Source organism: Calliopsis andreniformis, chromosome 9, assembly GCF_051401765.1.
Source record: "Calliopsis andreniformis isolate RMS-2024a chromosome 9, iyCalAndr_principal, whole genome shotgun sequence".
Classification (NCBI taxonomy): domain Eukaryota; kingdom Metazoa; phylum Arthropoda; class Insecta; order Hymenoptera; family Andrenidae; genus Calliopsis; species Calliopsis andreniformis.
The window spans coordinates 7,696,090-7,714,032 of record NC_135070.1 but is presented as its reverse complement, the minus strand read 5'-3'; the positions used below and the strand labels follow the sequence as shown (position 1 = coordinate 7,714,032).

Below are 17,943 nucleotides of genomic sequence, written 5' to 3'. Positions count from 1 at the left end.
ATGCTGATATTATCGGCAAACTCTCATTAAAATTATGTGTTTGTAATTTACGAAAATTGCCACCAGATGGCAATACAAAAATAAATAAAATAAGGTGCTAGAGTGGCGGATCTACACATTGGTGACCAAGTTTGCTAGATATCGTATCTCCCGAAGGACATATATACGTATACGATTGCATGTATGTATATTCGACTTACACACGCGTGCATATCTATATAGATATACGTGCGTGTATATATATATATCACACCTAAATGCTCTCTTGAACAAATTATGGCATTGTCTCTTATCAGGGGTAAGAGTCTGCAATACGGAAATTCGCAGTTACGTTTCTTATCCAGCATCTCGACCATGAAGGTAATTATAATGTTATTCATTTGTACATTAAGAAGTATCCTTCACTATTCTAATACCGGGAGAACGGTGTAATTCCATTTTACGCAACAAAGCTACCGAAGCGGAGAATTTTCGTTTTGGTCTTCGAAAACTGTAAGATGGTAAAGGGGAGAGATACTTTATCGGGATGCACAAATTTCAATTAGTTATTACGTGGAATGTTGATCATTCCCTTTTACTGTGTCTTTTCTATCTCTTTGCTAAATAATTTCACGAAATATATACATTTGTTTTGTGAGGCTATGATTCAGCTATACTACTACACTTAACAGAAACGTATCTACATCCTAATATTTATTTATTATATTTTGATTTTCAACAGAAAGGATTGGTGCTCGGTGTATACGAAGCAGAAGATGAATGTAATATTTCATTGACTCCCACAGCGGCCAAATACGATGAATTAGTTAAAGGAAAACTACAAAAGAATATTTTACTGTAAGTCCATAATTGTTCCTAGTAACCTATAACATATTTCATATCATAATTACGTTTTTCTGTGTCACATAAATATGTAATTTCTATGTTGATGCTCTTTTTATGAAATACACTTTCTTTCGTACAATATGTACATTTAGTCTTTAGATACGTGTCTATATTCAGATAGAGGTATCGTTCAGATATAAATATCGTATGCAGACAATGTTGTTACACTAATTGTCTCATAAAAGAAGATAAATCAGGGCACACAACATGCTATCTAAGCATATGTTTAGACTGTAGATGTTTATGTGGGTATAAGATATCGAAATCTGCAAAAGATATGAAATATATGCATAAAAAGTATGCAGGCAATATGTTATATGTACATCTCAAAGATACTAATCATTTTGTTATTTTACTTATTGTAATTTAAGTTAGAGTATATCATAATAGTTTTTGTAATATTTTTAACTACAAAATGATATCCGTTAACTGCAAAAACTAATTTGCATGTTAGAAAAAATTATTTTACATTGTATGTTATAGAGGCATATATAAATTTGTACCATTTATGTGCTGAAACTTTCTATGGCTCTTCAATGTATGTGTTAGAGAAGTTTTATGCAAATATATATTTTCATAAACTGAGTTAAAGGAAGGAAACTTAAATAGAAATTTGCTTTATCTGTTAAATAATATAATTTATACTTTACTTTCTATTTTTTTAAAATTTCCATAAATGTAAAAAGATTTGCAGTTTAGTGTGCATACTTCAAAATGTTACTAATATTGGATAATGTATTATAACGAGTGTTTCATTACAAAACAAATTCAAATTTTTGTATAATTTCTAGCTCACACTTACTGAGTGTATCATATAATTTCTTGGTATTGGAAGTTAACTGATCCAGTTACAGGAAACCTAATGTTTCTAATGTTTTTTTCATAGTCTCTGGTAATATTGAAAAGTGAAACTGCACAAATGTTAAATTACTGATACCTTACCATTGATAAATGTGTTATTGTACATATGAAATATGTAGAAAGTAGATACATATGTATAAGATGTACACACAGTATGCAGTAAATATACAAAGTAGAATATGCAATATGCAAAACAACTGTATTATGCAAACTATGTGAAATAGAAAAAATATTTAAAACCATTTAATGGCACAACAAGGATCCATTCTAAGAATCATCTATTTTCTATAAAAATATGCATTGGCATAAACATCTGCAGTCTATATATAATAAACACTACTTATAATACTGAGTACTGTTTTACCAATTATTTCTATACTTTTATTTTAAGATTGTGTAAATTAACAATTAAATAATATTCAGATGTTTTATTGATAGTTCCAGCCTGAAACAATTGTCATAATGCTGCCTGAGCTTTCTATAATATTCAGAGTTGCTTTTTCTTTGTTGTTTTACAAATTTTTCCATAAAGTATTTTCTGTTAACAAAACTCTTGAATTTGAGTGAAATTTGTGTTCCATGAGCTCACTGGCATTATTTTCATTGTTTCAGGAGAGACTAGACTGAGAGACGGTATTGTACGCATGATACGAAGCAAAAGCTCGCTGCGCGGAAGGAGTTACCAGACACATATTTTGTTATATAAAAAAAAGTTTACAAACGCATTATGTTTAATATAATAATTTCTTTAGACTGATTATTAGCCAAGTTGACATTACTGTTGAAAGACTTAAGAAAGGCTTTTACGATATGAAATTTAAGAAAGCATATTGAAATCAGCAGGTATATTTTAAGATATATTATTCAGTTCAAAAGAATAATGTCGACTATCAGTGATAGTAACCTGGGAAATGATAGCACTGCTGGAAGCAGTGGGGGAGTAGGTGAATGTAGCAGTAGGATAAGTAAACAACATCACTCAACGAATGTACTACACAGGATCAGTGGTACACTTGAAGATAAAAATAATGATTATCTGTGTCCTATTTGTTTCGATATAATCGATGAAGCTCATATCACACGTTGCGGTCACACGTTTTGTTATCGCTGTATAGTAAAATCTTTGGAAGCTAATGGGCGTTGTCCAAAATGTAGCTACACGTTAACGCAACAAGATATTTTTCCGAACTTTTTGTTACATGAATTAATATCAAAATATAAAACTAGAATCAAGGGTCTCGCTGAATTAGGATCTTCGTATACTGCTGATGGTAGACATAGAGGCACGGATTTATCTATACCACCATATGATGGCTTGAGAGATATTGTAGCCGCAGAAAGCGCTAATCTCACTTTGCCAGATGTAAATGTAATGTTAGAAGTATTGACACAGAGAAAACATTTGCTTGAAGCAGAAACATGTGCGGCACAAAACAAATTGCTGCATGAATTTTTGAAACATCTGTTGCAGCAAAAAGAAGAACAAAAGAATCAATTACAAAAGGAGATAGCATTAATTAAAAGGGATATGGAAGAAGTTGAAAGTATTTTAAAGGATGTCCAGAGCAAATGTCCTAAGATAGAAGATTTAAAGAAATCAAATGAAAATGATACTGCACAAGTGTCGGCTATTAGAAAAGAAATGATTGGCCTTATAGACATAATACACTCAAACATGGTAAAATCAAATGAAAAAACAAGCGCATCTGGTAATGATACATTTACTAATTCTACAGGAAGTCAAAAGCAAAATGATCAAGCAGCGGGCTCGACATTGGCTATACGTAGGAAAAGAATGCACGCTCATTTCGATGATTTCGTACAATGTTATTTTGACTCTCGTGCTAAGGAATTACTTCTTGGACATAAACCTCAAACTCAGACTGAAACATGGCATGGTACAAGTTCAGGACTTGATGTGTTTAGAGAAAATCTTGTTAAATTTTCAAGATATAATTCGTTACGGCCATTGGCAACTTTGAACTATTCATCAGATATTTTTAACAACTCTACCATTGTATCAAGCATAGAATTCGATAAAGATAATGAATTCTTTGCTATAGCTGGAGTTACAAAACGTATAAAAGTATTTGATTATAGTGCTGTAATAAGGGACACAGTAGATATTCATTATCCCTGTGTAGAAATGGTTTCCAGCTCTAAAATATCCTGTGTTTCATGGAATTCTTTTCATAAAGGAATGTTGGCATCCTCTGATTATGAAGGAACTGTAACAGTATGGGATGCTGCAACTGGTCAAAGAACAAAAGCATTTCAGGAACATGAGAAGAGATGTTGGTCTGTTGACTTCAATGATGTAGATACCCGACTTATAGCATCAGGTTCAGATGATGCCAGAGTTAAATTATGGTCTCTGAATAACGATCATTCCGTTGCCTCTTTAGAAGCAAAAGCTAATGTGTGTTGCGTCAAGTTTAATCCACGTAGTTCATGTCACTTAGCATTTGGATCTGCCGACCATTGTGTCCACTATTATGATCTACGTAATATGAAGGAAGCACTGTGCATTTTTAAAGGCCACCGCAAAGCCGTCTCATATGTTAAATTTATTAATAAAGAGGAAATAGTGTCTGCAAGTACCGATTCGCAATTGAAAATGTGGAACATTAATAATCCGCATTGTTTGCGCTCGTTTGTTGGACACGTTAATGAAAAGAATTTCGTAGGTCTCGCTACCGATGGTGATTACGTGGCATGTGGATCAGAAAATAATGCGCTTTATGTGTATTACAAAGGACTTACAAAACAATTATTCTCTTATAAATTTGATGCTGTTCGAAGTATATTAGAAATACAAGAACGAAGAGAGGAAGATCTAAATGAATTTGTGTCTGCTGTATGTTGGAGGCAAATGTCTAATGTTGTAGTAGCTGCAAATTCCCAAGGAATTATTAAGATATTAGAACTTGTTTGAAGATAATCATAATATTATATTTGGCACATATATATTTTAAAATTGATTCAATTCAGTGCTCAGATTTAAACAACAACGAGAAGTGAAAATGCATTCTAAATGTTATAGTAATTTGTTATAAATCAAATTAAAAAGAGAAATGTCTAATACATGAAAATTTCATTATTAGAGACTGATTTACCTGAGAAAGTAATACCTTGAGTGTTATATAGCACAACTATTTTCTTGTAATTATACGTTTACTATAAAATTTGAATACTGTTACTTATTTTGCGTTTAGTTAACTGTTTTCAATTTATATATATTTACATATGATTTAACAATAGACTGAATTTGAACAGTGAACAATTCATATAATTATACTGATAGTATACACTTGTATTTGATAATTTACACTATCCAATGTAGCTTTTCTTATCTTCATGTTATTCTAATTACTTCCAGTGTATTTTAAAATTGACATACTTGCACAGTCAGTCTTAGCACAATTCATGTATAATAAAACATTTTTTGTTATTATATACTGTCTGATTATTATACACAATTTGGCCATAATTTGTATTGTATGTTAACAGTATTCATTTATTATTAGAACATGTAAATTATCTAACATTTCATTGTGTATGATAATTTATCTGTAGGTTTAACTTGTAAATTACAAATGAAACAAACTCTTATTATTCTAAATAATCTACAATATAAAAAATATTTTTGTGAATCGTAACAATATGGATAAAAAAAGCAGAGAATACTTTATATATTAAGTCACAATAAAAATTCTGACTTGAAAATATAACTCTAATTGTACAATATAATTGTTGTAGTAAATGTTTTGCCAAAGTAGCCTAATGAACTAAATTCAAGAGAATAAAGAAATTGTACAAGCTAATATCCTAAGTGATATTGGTGATGCTGTTCATTCAGTTTAATTTGTGCCAAGAATGTTATCTCAGATAAAAATTAGTGAATGTGCTTGGATTGCATTAAGTTCCTACTGTTAGTGTTAAAATTACTATCTTCTTGTATTAGCATCAAGACTAAGAAAATATAAAATTTGTGATGGAAAATAGTAAATTGTAAATATACTTTCAGTTGCAGAATTAGAGTACTTACTGTATTATAGATATGTAATTTAATTTTAATATGCAATAGTTTCCTGAAGTAATAACAATAGTGATCATTTGTTAAAGTAACAAAAATTTACGTTTACTATTTCCTATTTAATTGTTATTTTACTTAGCTCTGATTAATGTATTTTAAGCAAATGATCTTTATGACTCATGTCTCTATGTATCACTGTGTCAATTTTTAGTAAATTCTTTACTCTTAACATTGTAATGTCTAGGTAAATAATATAAAACTACAAATACGACAAAACCCCATGACAAATTTACATACATAAATCTGTGTACACATAAACAAAGAATCGAATTTTAGTAATACAGATATAGTTTTACATGGTATTATACTATACTTCATAAATAATTCTCTATTGATACAAATTTGTATTAATAAGTGTATTGAAAATAATTGTGGCGCCTATCTTTGATGTATTGTTAGTGCAAATTGATTGTCTTCGTTATAGATTAAAGAGTATAAGTTATGGATTAATGTCTAGTTCTAACTGCTACGAGAGTAATTGTAATTGTAATATAGTTAATAATTGTTAGAAATATAATTAGATTAATTTTAAAGAAGTATATTCTAGGGTATATATAAAGGATAGTATATTTTTAGATTGTATTTTAAAATCACAAATGCTGCAGCATATGCCATAAATGTCCGAAACGCCTAGAATTATTGTAATGAATAAATTTGTGAATTTGTGTCTCAGTACATTCCAGAAAATAATTTTTAATCACACATAAATTTACCCTTTATCTTAAAAATCTATTTGTTTCATATTTGAATGATTTTAAATAATGATTTTACGCTTGTATTACTACAGAGCAGGTCCAAAAATTCCCAAAGGTCAGACTAGAGTATTTTGGGGTTTGGATGAAAACGATTATGCGGGAGTTGCAGTTGTTGGCCTTGGAAAGAAAGACCCTGGTATTAACAAACTTGAAGAAATAGACGAAGGAAAGGAAAGCATACGTCTTGCTGCAGCAGGTAAATATTTGCTTTTCATATATATATCTTTTTTTTAATGTAGACTTATACTTCAATGCAATAATGATATGATAATGTTACATTAGCGGGATGTCGTGCATTGGATGCAGTTGAAATAAAAGACATAGAATTGGAGTCACTAGGGGATGCAGAAGCAGCAGCAGAAGGAGCTGCATTATCTACATGGTTTTATCAGGGTTTGAAAAATAAGGAACAACAAAAAGTATTTCCAAAAATCTCGCTATATGGTCAAGAAGGACAGTAAGTATTATATCTATTTCTTGTTCCATTGTATTTTACTATTGTAAATACCTTATTATTCCTTTATTTTAAGGAAAGAGTGGATAATTGGAAGTATCAAAGCCCAAGCACAAAATTGGGCACGTGAACTTGCAGATACTCCAGCCAATTTAATGACACCCACAATATTTTCTAACGAAGTATCTTCAGTTCTCAGTACATTAGGAATTACTGTTCAAGTTCACGATAAGAAATGGGCAGAAGAAAAGAGAATGGGTTCTTTCCTTAGTGTATCTAATGGCAGTTTGGAACCACCAAAGTTCGTTGAAATACACTATAAAGGTGATGAGGGTAAAAGCCAGCCAATCGTCTTTGTCGGAAAAGGCGTTACATTTGATGCTGGTGGTATTAGTCTTAAGGTAAATAACTGTATGATCTTTTTATCTTAACTTAGATTGCTTATGTGTGTAATGATTCTAGCCTTCAGCTGATATGGACGAAATGCGTGCAGATATGAGCGGCGCAGCATGCGTAGCAGCTGCTATCCGCGCTGTAGCTGAACTGAAGCTGAAAGTAAACATTGTCGGTTTAATCCCACTTACTGAAAACTTGCCATCTGGAACCGCGACTAAACCTGGAGATCTTGTAGTTGCGATGAATGGAAAAACAATCATTGTAGATAATACTGATGCAGAAGGTAGACTCATTCTTGCCGATGCTCTTTGTTATGCCCAAGAATTTAATCCAAGGTAGTCATTCGTTACAAACACATATAATATTCATTCACAATTATAATTTATGAAATACTTGATGCATATATGTACAAATATGTGTACGTATATAGATTTGTCTTGGATATTGCAACGCTGACGGGTGCGATGAGAATCACGTTAGGAAGAGCTGCAACTGGAGTTTTCTCAAACGATGATGGTCTTTTCGAGACGTTAAAAAAGGCTGGTACTGAAACTGGTGATCGAGTATGGCGACTTCCACTTTGGCAACACTTTACGGATGAGATGACAAGTACGAAAATCCTTCTATTCTGTGCAGATTTTTCCAGCTTTGTACAATTTGTGCTTGGTATTGAAAGAATAATGTATCATATGTATTAATATTATTTGCAGAGAAAATCAAATCAGCGGATATCAATAATACCGCGAAAACCAAAGGTGGCGGCTCGTGTACCGCAGCCGCTTTCTTACGAGAATTCGTTGGAAACGATACACCGTGGATGCATTTAGATATTGCGGGAGTAATGGGTTCTGGACATGAAGAGTTACCATACATATCAGCTGGAATGACAGGTCGTCCAACTCGTACGCTTATTGAATTTTTAAAGGCATGTTCTTAAAGTTTTTACGACTATTTTAAATTGATGGTGCAAGTTGTATGGTTTATTTTTATATATACGTATGCATATGTGTATACACACATGTATATATGTATATATAACTCTGTTTCTTTATATATATATGTATACAAAACAAATACACATTTTATATATTATGCGCTGCCCACCTCCCTTTTTACATTCCGACGCTATTTCATACTTATGTAGATGTTTTGTAAACTGAACACACGACCAAAAGGTACAACAAATCAAATCAATCGGAATGTAAAACCGAGCCAAACTCACGCCCACACAGTTTTATAACATTTGTATAGAATTATGTTACCTTACAGTACGGATGCATTTAGTACAAATGTAATGATTTCTTAACTTTCTTGTACAGTTGATTTTATTCATATTATGTAAAAAGCTATTTTGGTTAAGAATAATTAACAGCAATGTCAATGATCATTAAGAATCATATAATACAGAAACAGATGATAAAGAGGCATGCAATAGTAACGGAAATAAGTTTGTACAATATCAAACACAAAAGACTAGTGTGCTAGATTTGTGCAAACGAAGAACCGTGGTTTAATAGGATAGAGACATCAGCGGGAGGTACCATTATTTGGGCAATTTACATTTTATTTGTATCACGTCTGAAGTACAGTTTTGATCAACAGTTGCGTAAATATTACACATGATTTGTAAAAGTGCTAACAACTATATGAACTTAATATAATAAAATACATGATTTATTGTATGAAAAAACGTGCCTCTAATTTTATCTACACGTGAAACTCGTTATTCTTTTACCATACAATCTTGTTATGTACAGTTCTCGCTGTCATCCCTTTTAAATATATTAAGAGAACGAAATCATTATTCTATTTCATAGGTATATCATATTTTACATAATTTTTCTAGTAGTAATAATAATAATAATATAAAGATTAGCGTGAACTATTAAAACAGAAAACAAAATTTCCTGTTATCAAAAGCGAAATAATAATTACAAAGTTGTTAAGAAGGTTGTATCTTCTCAATATAAATTCTGAGGTTTTAGAACATGGTTAAAGCTAGGTCTACATTACATATTATATAATAAAGTAAAATAACTGTTTAGAAAATAGAAAAGAGACGCATATATACCATTTCTCTTTTCTGTTTTGTAACTTTGTTATATAACACGTAAACCTAGCTTAATAGGTATATCCTGCGTATCATAAAAATATTTGCAACGCATTCTTTCCAGTCAAATTGACCAAGCATTCCATTACTTACAATAGCGAAAACGCAATTCATCGTTTCCCAGGGAAAGTCAATGCAGTTTTAACTTTAGACATAGGAACAGTATCTTACAATGTAACAAATTAATCCAAAGTTCATGTACAAGACGGTGGAGGCTGCTGCTGTGGAGAGGGAAGGGGCGCTGCCGCAGCAGCTGCGACTGCGGCAGCAGCAGCATACGACGACGGGTCCGAAGTATCGAGGAGTGGTGGTGGCGGAGGAAGACTTCCTCCTCCGCTTCGTCCTTTTCCTCGGCCTCTTCCTCGACCCCGACCCCGGCCCCTCCCCCTTCCGCGTCAACTCCGCCTTTCTGGCATTCCTATATTGCTCGTTGTTTTTTCCAGAAAGGCAAGTGGACCCTGAAGAGCACTACTTCCTACTCCTCCAACAGGAAATCCTGTTCTTGCTCCAGTCACACCTACTCCTCCTTGTGTCATGAACATTCCTTGTTGTCCAACTGAAACACCAACTCCTTGAAGGCCCGATGTAGGAGGTGCACCGGATCCTTGTTGTACCTGAAAGAAATATTATACCAAATATTATATCATAATGATATTACCCCTGAGACTGAGATTATTATATAAATTTAGTAGGTCTTATTCTGTCATAAAAACAGTAATAAATGAAAAATAAGCACTTGAAAGGATTGAGAGATGGTACTAATTATTTGATTGTAAGATCTTAAGTATTTATACATACATGCATGGGTTTAAATGTATGAATTTGCTAGTGAACATAAAGATTGAGGTATCATAATTACAAGCCAGTGAGGTATTAGGAACAGTAATTAGATAGGCAAGGGAAATGAAAGAAAGCACAATTTTTTTACCATGAATAGAAATTTATTCTGCCAAACAACTACTTGCACGTGAAAACAGTATAAGTGAAATGGCACACCGTTTTTAATCTAATGTAATACTCGAACGTTTAAGTGAAAAGATATGGATCAATTTATGAAATACAGAGGAATAGTTAGAATAGTGTAATATAATTGTAATATATCATGAATAAGATTTCAATATAATTTAATTTTTTTAATAGTCTTTGTACTTACTGAATGCAAAAATGCATGTATATAAATTATATGCAAAAAATACTTATTGTATCATAAACAGAGAGGCTTATACATATTGGAAAATATTTTGTTCTAACAGATTGTAATACGTAATATAAAGAAACATATGATATAGAAAAATATGAAAGAAAAATTAAAATTTTTAAGTATAATTTATATACACCTTATATATTTTAAATACTAGAATCTGTCTCTAATTGTGAATGATAATGAGGGTCATTGGGTCTACTATTAGTAATGTTAAGCAGATATTTATGCTTATTTTTCTTTTATTATTGCTCTTATTGGATTTATTATGTCCGTTTTTAGCTAAATATTTGTACACATTTTAATAATACTTATTTTGGCACCATTTTATAACGTTTATGCAAGTATATTATTTGACACTTTCTTCTTTCATAAACAGAATTCATGCTTTTATGATTCTATATCGCAGTTACTAATAAAAGCACTTTAATTTTTCTTCCTTACATATTACAGTTCTTTGAATAGGAATTATTTAAGGCACTGATTATACGCAACACTTATATACGTTGCTCTTTGTGCATTAGGACTGAATAATTTATGCTCTGATCAGCCATTACTTTAAAAGGAGGAGCAAAAATAGTCTCTACTGTTCTCATGGATATCTCAATCACAAAAGATTACTGAACAGTTCAATTCTATGTACATCTTATACATTCACACTCACATGCATACACACAAATATATACAGTCACTCAATAATAATATCTGTTCAAATTATAACAAATAATACAAAAACTTAATAACAATAAATATCTCATTTTGATCTGAACATAAATATTATGATGAGTATAAATAATCTCATGGTATAAATGTAATCAGTTGATGCAACAATACTTTCTATAAAGAAATTCTCAATAATTTACATTGTTAATGAGTTTAGATTTCTAACTGAAATAAGATAAATATCAAAGAATAGCAATCCAAGATATTACTTCTAACTCTTAATATCAACACAAAAGAAGCTTTTTGTAATTGTACAATTTTCGCTGTTCACACATTCACTTTTGGAATTTTATGTATCAATTTAAAACAATTATTCCCAACATTTCAGCATATACAAGAATTTTAGGCTTATTCGTAACGGTATTACTTAAATACCTGTTGCTGGTGAAGCTGTTGCTGCTGCATTTGATGCTGCTGTAGATGTTGCAATTGTTGTTGTTGTTGAAGCTGCTGTTGATGTTGCAATATCTGCTGCTGCTGTTGTATTGTTGCATTACCAGCTCCATTTGCAGTTTGTTGACTTTGACCACTTTGAGTACCATTGGGTAATCCTAGAGTATTTTTAAATTATATGTGTGTTTCATAATTGTCTTTTTAAGGTTCTTACCATTGGGAGCTGGACCTTGAGCTGGAGATTTTGCCCAACCCTGCAGGTCTGCTAAGAGATTCTGCCACACTGTGATTTTATCATAATGTTTCTTTATGAGATCTTCTTTACGTGCTAATTCTAATCTAAGATCATTGATGTCTTCCTTTACTACAAGTTCTGGTTTCAATGCAGACAATAAAAATCTTTTTTGTAAGAAAAAAGCTTCCATTTGTCTTGCCAGATCTATAAATCTTAATGTGACTTGTTCAACTTCGCTACGAGCTTCTTCTTTATCCACAGTCAAACCACCAGATATTCCAATTCCACTGTTTCCTAACCCTTCGTCTTTTGTTGTCAATACACTTAAACATTGCTGTAAATAGTGTTTTATATTAATGAACGAAGTTTTATTACGCGTAAGAATAGGGAGAATCCTCGAAAAAAGAAATATATTCCGTACCTGAAATGCTTCTTCAAATTCATCTACAAGATTACCATTACCATTAGTGGGTGTCGCCATTATATTTGTGATGGCTTATATTAGAACTGATTTATTGTCGATTATATTAATTTAATTTCGATAGGTCCATTATAGCGATTTTGAGTAGAACTAAGCTGTCCGTAATTGATGCACACGCATGTTAAACGAACAAAACAATGATAAACTTTTAAAATTAGATAAAACGTCACGCACAATTATTATTCGATGCATTAGGCACAAGTTCGGGTTCCTCACGTTTAATACATTTTGTTTTAAACGTTAAAGATAGTTTAATAAATGTAAGATTAAGTAGAGGCATAAATTATATGGCTACAGCCTGCTACTTATCACGTATCTAACCTTTATCTGTCTAACATACAAGATACAACGTTAGTCAAATATCCTTAAGCAACAATCGATACATATCGAACATCGATATCGTTGGCAGTAGAAGTAATTTGAAACTATAAATTAGTTCAAAGTTTAAAGGATAAGTCGTACTTCTGCGGTATGTTATATTTATTCATTGAATATATTTAAAATTCTGTTGCTAAGAAAGTTACATATGCAATTATCAAAATACAAAACTCTGTTAATACAACGTAGCGTGTACTAATTAAAAATAATTACTATTACCATTATTTACATATGTTGATAGCAGTTATACATTACGTACAAGGAATAATTTTACAGTAAATTATTATAAAAGTAGTTGAGGTAATGCGGAACAGTATACGAAGGATGTCAGGAGGTGATAGTTATTTTATATTATCATGAATCAATCAAAATCTATTAGATCAAATTCCATTAAGTCTGGTCCTTCAGGTGGTGGTTGGTACCAAGGATCATCTAAGTCCCATAAATCAGGATGTAGTGTTTCTTTACCTGGTGGTGGTCCTCCTGGTGAACACTGTGGACAAGGTGGATAACGTTTAAGATCAAAGAATCTTTCCAATATTTGCGGATCGAAGGGTTCAAATTCGAAAGGTCTTTCTGTCGCTGGGATATCTTCTGTGTAAGCTTTCACTCTAGATGGCCGTGGAAACATAGTTCCAGTTTCTTCATCTTCTACCCAAGATATATCTTTGTCTTGATAAAATTCTTCTTCAAACGGAATATCCAACTGTAAATCGTCCAAATGTTCCGCAGCTGCCACTCTTTGGAATTCTTCTTCCATCCTTTTCATTGCTTCTCTTGCTTCCCTTTCAGCTCGATGTTTCTGCATATGTTCACGCGCAGCAATAACATCCGGATGATCCCTTCCAAAAGTGACTTTAAGACTCTCATCTTCTAGGTCAGGGACTCTGTGTGCATATTATTGTAAATGAAATAATAGTCAGATTTTATTCAAATGCAAAATGCATAAAATTTCACCTGATGTATCTTCTGGGGGGCGTAGGGGTAAAACTTTTAAAACCAAAGTCAGATTCAGGAGGGGGGGTTATATCATCCATGCTAATAACATTACCACCCACATTTGCCACAGTCATAACAAAATCTCGTCTTGCTTGTTGCAAATCTGTTAATCGGTCCTGTACTATTTCAGCTTCTGCGACTTCTTGTTCGTCAAGTGTTTCGCTGTTCAAATTGCAACATCTTTCTGTGTTATCTTTGCAGATGAAACGAATAAGTACACCTGGGACTCATTTTACACGGTGAATTTAAACAGTGTAAATAAAGTCCTGTAAAAATTGATTTGCAAGTTGTAAAGTGGTAAGTTGTAACTTGTAAATCAATTTTTCCGCGACTCTACACGATTCTTTTTTAAACAATTTAAATCCACTGTGTAAAATGAGTCCGAGGTGTATTTAAAAAATTACCTGATAATTTGAATCGACCGATTCGTCGCTTGTACCGCTGCTAATGATACATCAGCAGCTTCTGGTTGCGGTATACTGATAATAGTGGTACGATCATCTTTTATTACTCCAGGTGGTATGACAACGTTACGAATTGGTCCATCACCGACCGGTTCAGCCTGGACTATGTCAGCATTCATCATTTTAGCTAATTCAGTCGTTTTTTTAGGTGTTTTCGGTGCTCTTTTAGGAGTAACCGCATGACTGGGTCCAGCTACGTCTCGTTTTGATGTATATCTTGGAGGAGATGCAGCTGGTGTGCGTGGACGGCTCGGTGTTCTGGGTGTTTTAGGTGTCCTATGGGGTGTTCTCTCTCTACCCATCCTAATTAAAAATAATTTTGTGTAAATATCAGGAGAATAGTCTGAATATTTTTTTAGGATTTAACGAATGATTTGAAATTGAATTTAATGACTCCTATTTAAGTTAGATTTAATTATTGTCGCGACCTGGCATCACCTCCTATTGGAGCAGGTGTCCTTTGAGGCCGTCGATCGGACATTAATGATTCTTGTTTGCGTTCGTATTCTTGCTTAAACTTCTCCGCATGTTTCACTCTAGCCATCATTGCCTTCGTCATACCTGGTTTCTTAAAGTCTACTTTCTTTGGCTCATGCATTACTACTTTTTTACGTCTGGCAAATGGATCTGGCTGTCTCGATGTAGTTTCACGTCTTTTTTCTAGGTCTCTCACGAACGCAGAAGTTTTTGCTTGACGAAGCTGCTCGGTCTTTGTAAGACCTGGACCTCGTGGAGTTCGACTCATTTTTTCTTTTCATTTATGAACTAAATATAGCATGAAAGTTTTGAAAAGCAAATTTTAAAAAACTTTGTCAAGAAAGATGCATTTCAAAGAGAGGACATTGTTATCGTTAGAAGAAAAAATAGAAAATATGTAGGAATAACATTTTACATAATGAATGATAACCTGTTAAATAGTTTATTAAGTTGTCTTAAAACTAATTTCACTGATGTTTTATAAGTGACTTATCAAAGTTCCATTCTGTGATATTTTTGGGTGATTAACGATACATTATTGTATAATTGAAGCTGTTAAATACTTAATACTGGTTAATTTGTGTCATTTATTAATTACGGAAATTTTTTGGTTGTTAAGCCTAAAGTTTATGTAATTTGGCAGGTAGGAGAGTTCGTGGCAAGAGTTGCTTTTGTTTTTAGTATACATCTTCTGTCAAAAAAGAGGGAACAGTATGCAAAGTAAACCGTGAAGTATTATAGCAAGAAATAAATTGTATAAATTTTTGGAAAATACATTAAGAAAATTTGTGTTACAGGACAGGTAACTCTACATAATATTATACACATTTAACAGAATAATCATCAGGTCATTTATTTATTCTTTCTTTTCTTATTTTACGTTAGCTATTTTATATTTATAGGTAATATATTAGCAAAAAACATATAAATAATACAAATGTAATATATAACAAATATTTGTACTCGTTTTAAATTCAAATGTGCATATTTCAAATGAGTATAATCGATTGTTACGGAACTCTCGATAGTCTCGATATATGCAATCGACGTAGAATATTTTAGTCGATATGTTACAAACGTAAGTCTGTGTATTTATAATTTCCATTGAAACTTTTATCAAAGTTGATCTTTTTCTCTAATAATGCCAACTAGGGCAGAACGCCCTAATTTAATGCCTTTTCAGGACACTCAATACAGTTGGACGGATGATTTGCCAGTTTGCAAACACTCTGGTATAGATTCCCATTGTTGCATACATAACCTATAAAAAAATATGTCAATATTTACATTGTTGTACATGTAGGAGTAGGATTTTCCACGAATCAAATTTATCGGGAGGATGGGTATAGACAAGAAGAACATCCATTTGAAGATCGAAGTTTCCATTGTCGTTACGATGATTCAACATTCCTTTATGGAGTATTTGATGGACATGAAGGAACAAAAGCAGCAAACTTTGCTATGCAACGAATGGCTGCAGAAATTTTACTTGGACAGTTAAACGGTAAATCAACAGATGAAGAAATTAAAGAAGTTCTTAGGTAATACTGTATAAGTAGAAAGATAAGCTGTAATTAAACAATGGAGTTATATTTTCTCTAATGATTCATTATTTTAGACAGGCATTTATAGCCGTAGAAAGAGGATATCTGGATTCTGTAGGTGATCTTCTGGCTGAGCGAGCTAGTTTACAGTTTGACATACCTGATGGATTAAACTCATATGAAGCTTATCAAAAATTTCCTCATTTGGTTAGTCGAATTGAATGATTTAATTTTATGGCATGGATAATCAATGTATGTATAGAATACTTTCACATAGGTTGATAAACTAAATTCCATAAACTGCGAGCTATCAGCAGGAACTAGTGCAATTGTAGCACTTGTATATGGTGGAAAATTATATGTTGCAAATGTGGGTGATAGCAGAGCTTTGTTATGTAAAACAGATAGCAACCAAGTTTTAAGGGTTGTACAGCTGAGTGTTGACCATGACTTAAGAAATGAAGATGAATTATTGAGATTATCTCAGTTAGGATTAGATATTATGTCCATAAAACAAGGTAACCAGATAAGCTACAATTGTTTTTAAGTTTGTGAATGATAAAATAATTAACAATAATCTGACTTGAAGGATCTCATCTTGGAAACCAAGAAAATACACGTTGTCTTGGGAATTATCTTGTTAAAGGAGGATACAGAGAATTTGAAGAATTAGCATCTGCCACAGCAGAACCTATTATTGCTGAACCAGAAATTCATGGTGGAATAGAACTAGATAATTCTTGTAGATTTTTATTGCTCATGTCTCGTGGTCTTTATAAATCATTAGAAGAAGCAACTGGTACTGATCAAGTTAACAAAGAATTAGCTCTAATAGCAGTTGAGCAGGTAAGAAATGAACATTACATATTTAATAATTTATTAATGTGATAATGTTTTGATTCTTATAAAACATATTTTCAGTTTCGTATACAGTCTACATTAACAGGAGTTGCTCAAGCTGTAGTAGATAAAGTTGTAAGAATTCATCATGATGTTAATATGAGTAACTCACAAAATACAGTAACTAGTGGTAAACGAGATGATATAACTCTTCTTGTACGAAATTTTAACTTTCCCCTCCCTCATGCATTAAAAAGCCCTACTAATCAATCAGTTAGATTCAATCCGATTGTAGAAACTGCTCCGATAGCAACACTGTCAGAAAACGAAGATTATTCCAGTACAGGAATTACAGAAGAAAATTTGGATACATCAACGAGTGAAACTTCTACAACGTCAGATATGTATCCCCCCGGGGCAAGACCAACAGACAGGAATGCCAGAATCAAGCCTTACGTGAGTTTTTCTGAATATTACGAGAACGTGGAAAAGAGACGACGAGAAGGAACATTACCTGAAGGTATAAATTTTTAATAACACAAACTTGTTATAATAATAAAACACAATTAAAGCTTGTATTTGTATATGCAATATTTATTATGTGTATATATATATATAACTGTCAAATACACTCAAAAACACATGTATAAT

At 32.3% G+C, this 17,943-nt stretch overlaps 5 protein-coding genes across 6 annotated transcripts; 3 read left to right on the top strand and 2 right to left on the bottom strand.

Annotated features, from left to right (window-relative positions):
- The first annotated feature begins 266 nt into the window (after window positions 1–266).
- On the top strand, window positions 267–9,137 carry LOC143182808 (cytosol aminopeptidase). Of its 2 annotated transcripts, none has more exons than XM_076384046.1 (8): window positions 267–360; window positions 722–837; window positions 6,630–6,793; window positions 6,880–7,054; window positions 7,128–7,452; window positions 7,514–7,782; window positions 7,878–8,056; window positions 8,158–9,137. In XM_076384046.1, exons 1-8 carry the CDS (start codon window positions 277–279, stop codon window positions 8,382–8,384), a joined length of 1,539 nt encoding a protein of 512 aa, XP_076240161.1. In that variant the 5' UTR covers window positions 267–276; the 3' UTR covers window positions 8,385–9,137. The 2 variants fall into 2 exon arrangements, with proteins under 2 accessions (XP_076240161.1, XP_076240163.1); XM_076384048.1 differs by lacking the exon at window positions 267–360 and adding an exon at window positions 457–500.
- LOC143182807 (E3 ubiquitin-protein ligase COP1-like) lies at window positions 2,371–4,890 on the top strand. The gene has a single exon (XM_076384045.1). The coding sequence runs from the start codon at window positions 2,627–2,629 to the stop codon at window positions 4,679–4,681; it is 2,055 nt and encodes a 684-aa protein (XP_076240160.1). The 5' UTR covers window positions 2,371–2,626; the 3' UTR covers window positions 4,682–4,890.
- Window positions 8,991–12,894, bottom strand: Med28 (mediator complex subunit 28). The gene is made up of 4 exons (XM_076384049.1): window positions 12,531–12,894; window positions 12,089–12,443; window positions 11,857–12,032; window positions 8,991–10,171 (listed from the first exon to the last, which is right to left on the bottom strand). Exons 1-4 carry the CDS (start codon window positions 12,588–12,590, stop codon window positions 9,953–9,955), a joined length of 810 nt encoding a protein of 269 aa, XP_076240164.1. The 5' UTR covers window positions 12,591–12,894; the 3' UTR covers window positions 8,991–9,952.
- Window positions 12,895–13,329: 435 nt separating this feature from the next.
- LOC143183340 (uncharacterized) lies at window positions 13,330–15,176 on the bottom strand. The gene is made up of 4 exons (XM_076384864.1): window positions 14,870–15,176; window positions 14,372–14,774; window positions 13,984–14,129; window positions 13,330–13,868 (listed from the first exon to the last, which is right to left on the bottom strand). The coding sequence occupies exons 1-4, from the start codon at window positions 15,174–15,176 to the stop codon at window positions 13,330–13,332; spliced, it is 1,395 nt and encodes a 464-aa protein (XP_076240979.1).
- An 838-nt stretch (window positions 15,177–16,014) lies between these two features.
- On the top strand, window positions 16,015–17,870 carry LOC143183235 (TGF-beta-activated kinase 1 and MAP3K7-binding protein 1). The gene is made up of 6 exons (XM_076384740.1): window positions 16,015–16,140; window positions 16,212–16,449; window positions 16,527–16,659; window positions 16,730–16,970; window positions 17,042–17,298; window positions 17,374–17,870. Exons 1-6 carry the CDS (start codon window positions 16,050–16,052, stop codon window positions 17,824–17,826), a joined length of 1,413 nt encoding a protein of 470 aa, XP_076240855.1. The 5' UTR covers window positions 16,015–16,049; the 3' UTR covers window positions 17,827–17,870.
- Window positions 17,871–17,943: the final 73 nt, after the last annotated feature.

Bases quoted from the DNA above. Each gene is read 5' to 3' on its own strand.
- LOC143182808 (XM_076384046.1), top strand. From the start codon at position 277: ATGGCATTGTCTCTTATCAGGGGTAAGAGTCTGCAATACGGAAATTCG. The intron at 7,055-7,127 runs GTAAGTATTATA...CTTTATTTTAAG, and splicing joins CTATATGGTCAAGAAGGACA to GAAAGAGTGGATAATTGGAA. The intron at 8,057-8,157 runs GTACGAAAATCC...TATTATTTGCAG, and splicing joins CTTTACGGATGAGATGACAA to AGAAAATCAAATCAGCGGAT.
- LOC143182807 (XM_076384045.1), top strand. From the start codon at position 2,627: ATGTCGACTATCAGTGATAGTAACCTGGGAAATGATAGCACTGCTGGA.
- Med28 (XM_076384049.1), bottom strand. From the start codon at position 12,590: ATGGCGACACCCACTAATGGTAATGGTAATCTTGTAGATGAATTTGAA. The intron at 12,444-12,530 runs GTACGGAATATA...CACTATTTACAG, and splicing joins AATTTGAAGAAGCATTTCAG to CAATGTTTAAGTGTATTGAC. The intron at 10,172-11,856 runs GTATTTAAGTAA...TATTTCTTTCAG, and splicing joins AACAGCTTCACCAGCAACAG to GTACAACAAGGATCCGGTGC.
- LOC143183340 (XM_076384864.1), bottom strand. From the start codon at position 15,176: ATGAGTCGAACTCCACGAGGTCCAGGTCTTACAAAGACCGAGCAGCTT. The intron at 14,775-14,869 runs GTGATGCCAGGT...AAAAATATTCAG, and splicing joins GACACCTGCTCCAATAGGAG to ACTATTCTCCTGATATTTAC. The intron at 14,130-14,371 runs GTAATTTTTTAA...CAATTTGAACAG, and splicing joins CGGTCGATTCAAATTATCAG to CGAAACACTTGACGAACAAG.
- LOC143183235 (XM_076384740.1), top strand. From the start codon at position 16,050: ATGCCAACTAGGGCAGAACGCCCTAATTTAATGCCTTTTCAGGACACT. The intron at 16,141-16,211 runs GTATAGATTCCC...TTGTACATGTAG, and splicing joins GCCAGTTTGCAAACACTCTG to GAGTAGGATTTTCCACGAAT. The intron at 17,299-17,373 runs GTAAGAAATGAA...ACATATTTTCAG, and splicing joins CTCTAATAGCAGTTGAGCAG to TTTCGTATACAGTCTACATT.